Here is a 4572-nt window from a genome sequence, read left to right as displayed (position 1 = left end):
TATTATTATTATTATTATTATTATTATTATATGAAAACTCACAGCTTCTTATTTTGCTGGGTATGAGAGAAAGTGTCAGCTGTCCAAAGCCAGCAGACTAAGGTGACACTTGTTTACTAGTCACGCTTCAAGAACCCTGCGAAGAATTCTTACAATTCCAAGCAATGCTGATTTTTTCAGCAATGATGGTAGTTGAGTGCTGATACTTCCAAGTGCACTAGCTATTATTGGTACCTCGTCTACTCTCTTCATTGGTCACAACCTTCGTATCTCCCATTTTAAATCGTCGTAGTTTATTTTCTTTCACATTGATCCTGTTGTCACTGGAGCATGCTATGTCGATAATCACACATGTTCTTTCTTTTTTATTCACCACAACAATGTCCAGTTTCTCATGTCTGGTCAAGTGATCGCACTGGGTCATTACAACCCACAAGATTGTGCCAATTTCTGGCATTCCCTATGTATCATACCATTTCACCCTCTCACCACACATTCTGCATTTGTCGCTATTGGTAGTGTTGTCAATTCTGCACTTCATATAATTGGTCCTTAACGCTAGTTCCTGAGCTACGCACAGAAGTATTTCTGCTTCTATCCTCATATCACTCCTCCTTATCCATAGTCACCAGTCCTCTGTATCTGTCTTGGCGTTCACATCTCCTGCAAACCGACCGTACATTTTTTCCTTCCGCGCTTTTTCGTTTCTTTTTCCTTTGTTCATTTCTTGTTTAAATTTTTCTTCAGTTACACAATTTTCGGTTTTGATAATGCCAGGCTTCTTCGTGCGTTTCAACAGTGGCTCCATGACATATTTTATATACCACCCTAGGCTGTTTTCCTCTGCTTTGATATAGTACTGGTAACTGATCAAACCTCTCCCACCCTTTCTTCTGGAGATGTACAACCTATCGGTGTCACTCTTAGAGTGGAAGGTTCCGTGTACTGTCAACATTCTTCTGGTCTTGGTATCCATTTTCTTAATTTCTCATTTTTGCCTTTTATAATTCCCGCTCCATACCGAAGTGATGCTATTGTCCACGTATTAACTGTTTGGATTTTATTCCATTCAGTCAATTTTGAGTGCAACACTATCCTCAGTCTTCGTAAATACTCCATCTTCAGTTACTCTTTCATTTCCTTTTCCATTAGCTCGTTGCTCTCTAATACACCAAGGTATTTGTATCCTTCAGTTTCTATTTGCTTAATCAAGTCTCTATTCGATAATTCTATCCCTGCTAAAGACTGTACCTTGTCTCTTTTGAAGTAGGTTACTCCGCACTTTTTGAGTCTAAATCCCATTCTAATATCAATACTAAAAGTGGAACTCACTTGTGTCTCATCTTTGCCACACAGTTTCAGGTCCTGCTGCTTTCCAATTGCTTATCTTTTTACTCATATTTCTAATACTGTCTTCTGTGAAGTGGATAGCCTCTTACTAGGGATAAGAAGATGTTTGCTTACACCATATCTTACCCCGAAAAAAGTCGACTTTCATCAGCATCAGGGACTAATCTTTCACATTTGTTATCGTCATTTATCTCTTGTTATCGCCATTTATCTCTTGTTATCGTCATTTAACACTTTTGACTTCGATTTTGATCTATGCCTTGATGATAGCGTGTCGGAGCTTGATCAGACATTCCGTGACACCTTCCCTGTTAACATTTCTGGTCCCGTAAATGCAGTTATGATTATTATTCATTTTGAGATAGCGTTTATAAGGTTATGCAATCACCAGTATTTTTTTCACTAAGTGGGTTGCCAACCACGGCGTAGAGTTCGCATCTAAACTCACATTCTGTAGGATGGCCTTTGACTCCCATGAGTTCATCCGTCCTCTCATGGGTCTTGCTTTTCTTCCCGAATGATGTCCAGCTGCCATCCTCCTCACCCAGCATTCTTGGTGAGTTTTGCTGGTTTAGTCTCCGTCGACCCCTATCAATTAGTATGTTTATTTTAAACCTAATTACAGCGTAAACTCACCAACACCTGTAGCTCGCTAAAAATTCCCTTCAAACTAACACAATAAGGCAAATACAAAATATGAAACTGATGGTTTCTACTTTCCGCCATCACTGCCTGGTCTAACTCATTTACCTTAATTTTCTTCATCAATCTCATCTAGTTGTAAGTAATATCATCATCATTAATACTACTACTACTACTACTACTACTGTAGTTATTGCTATTTTCACTAACACTAACACTTTTACTATCATTATTACTACCAAATTCACCTTTAGTATCACTATCATTATTTCAATCATCTTTACTACAATTTTTATCAAGATTTCAGCTATCGGTAACGGATCACACCGCCGAAACACAAGCAACTCTTCAATGTTGGAGGTATAAGCAAAACAAAATAGAAATACAATGTCTCATCTGAAATTTGAGGAGAAAAAGAAAACCGATTTTAATGCTTGTTTAAATGTTATTCTATATGTAAAAGAAGTAAACGAATAATTTTACCTAGTCCTTAAATTCTTTAGTCCATTAGTCCAAAATGCGAGCATAAAGTCAAGTGTTGTTGCTGTTCGTGTTCTTGTTTTTGTTCTTGTTCTTGTTCAACCAAATGAAGTCACATGTATTTCCAATTATAAATGAGTCAAACATGTATTTCCAATTATAAGTGGGTCAAAATCTGATGTTCTGAGTCCTTGACGGGATTGAAGTTATTTAACTATTCTAATATCCCCCGAAACGGTGGGAGTTTCGAATATCCTTTCGTTTATCCTCAAATATACGACCTTAAGTTCTTATCTTAAACATGTTAGTATGATCTAAATATGCATGATTCTTTAAAGCTATAAAACTTATTCATTTTGTCTGCTAGCATCTTTATATACACAATATAATATTTATGTTTGTTGTATATTTTTTGTATCTATACCATTTAGGTAATAGCCCATGACCAACTAGGGAGAGGCCTTAGGGGACAATCTACATTGCTAATTTCTGTTAACGACATTAACGATAACGTTCCTTACTTTGAAGACACCCCTGTTATCAACATTGAACCCTGGACTAGAGTAGGTACCAAACTGAAGACTCTAAAAGCCATTGACAAGGATGTTACTGCTAAAAACAATAAAGTTATATACCTTTTAAAATCTGGTGGTGTTGGCAAATTTCAAGTGGATTTTGAAACTGGTGAGTTTCATTTGCTGAAAGAAATAAGCACGAGGTAGATTTCTAAATAGTGTAATGACTGCATGAAATCTGATTGAGAAATAGCAGACTTTTTTCTTACAGTGTGTATATTATCTAAACTGGCACCATTTTTGCATTTTTCTATCTATAAACTTCACTGTTATCTCTTTCGTCACGCATATTCTGCCTTATTTCATATTAAATTCAATTAACAATGCACTTATATTAGAGCACCATTAAGTATTTCCCATTTTGTTTATATTTTGTCTTTATTTTGTTTTTTACACGTTGATTTAAAAACAGTTTCTGTTTAGTTCGCTTACATTTATGCTCACGATTAAACACACTAATGGCCAAAGTTAAATTGATACCAGACCTCCAACTAAAATGTAAGTGCTTTACATTCGGTCGCGTTAAACGCAATGTTATATTATCATCTGGTAATTATTTACAGTCTATCTAGCTGTAAATTATTACCATATTATGGTATATGGCGGCGCAACATATCGTTGAAATCGGTGTGAAGCGAGCCTTTTATAAAATATTTCGTATGTGAGAACAGATTCGAATCCTTTAGTTAACGTCTTGATGCAATGCACAGACACGAAATCATTTTTTTTTTAATACGCATGTGCTAAAAATGAGTCATCATTACGATACAGGTTAGTAGAGCAGCAGCTATGATTTCTAGCATTAATGTATCTTAACGTTTGACTAAGAGCACAATCAACTAAATCGCTATACTTTACAGAATATTTCAAATAATGTTCAGAAAAATGAAGCCATAAAATATTAAACATTTTCTGAAAACGATTTAAGTTTTCCTTATTTCTTTTCCTTAACATTCGGTTTGTTTAATCATTTTTTTAATTGCGCCAGAAGCATTTATTAGAAATATGCAACTTCAGGAAAATAAATAGTTATTGATTTCATTTTTTTTTATGTCTGAAAATTAAGACGAAGCTATAAAGCTTTATTACAAGTGAAATGTAGCTGAAATGCGTGCATGTTTTATAAATCTATGGGTATTTGCTTTTTATCATAGAAATTGTTAGCTATTTTAATGCATATTCTAAATGGGGAGGTTGGGAGCAGTTAGTTTAAATCACTGGCACGTTTCCTGAAAACATTGCCAACATAAACATTGCCAACATTTGCAAACATATCATGGACACTTGAATTGATAGATGAAGAAACTTCATTTTCTAAATGCTAAAACATTTTAACTTACTAGTGAAATGTCACCCTGGCTGAAAGTATTCTGTTATTTATAATATATTAAGAAAAGAGTTTTGTTTTTATTCCAAATTCTCACTTATAAAATGTTACGAAAACCATAGTTTTTTTGTTTTTTTTTCATTTATGTATTTTCCGCCTCAATTTCTTCCTTAAGATATATATATATATATATATATA

At 34.6% G+C, this 4572-nt stretch overlaps 1 protein-coding gene across 1 annotated transcript in view; it reads left to right on the top strand.

Moving 5' to 3' along the window:
* LOC106875431 (protocadherin Fat 4) overlaps window positions 1-4572 on the top strand; it is a 483512-nt gene that overhangs the window by 285053 nt on the left and 193887 nt on the right. Inside the window, exon 22 of the mRNA XM_014923579.2 lies at window positions 2904-3156. Coding sequence (XP_014779065.1) covers window positions 2904-3156 — 253 coding nt within the window. The remainder of the gene's footprint in view (window positions 1-2903; window positions 3157-4572) is intronic.

This window comes from Octopus bimaculoides, chromosome 15 (genome assembly GCF_001194135.2).
Source record: "Octopus bimaculoides isolate UCB-OBI-ISO-001 chromosome 15, ASM119413v2, whole genome shotgun sequence".
Classification (NCBI taxonomy): domain Eukaryota; kingdom Metazoa; phylum Mollusca; class Cephalopoda; order Octopoda; family Octopodidae; genus Octopus; species Octopus bimaculoides.
The sequence above is the reverse complement of the archived record's forward strand: the minus strand, read 5'-3'. Positions and strand labels throughout refer to the sequence as shown.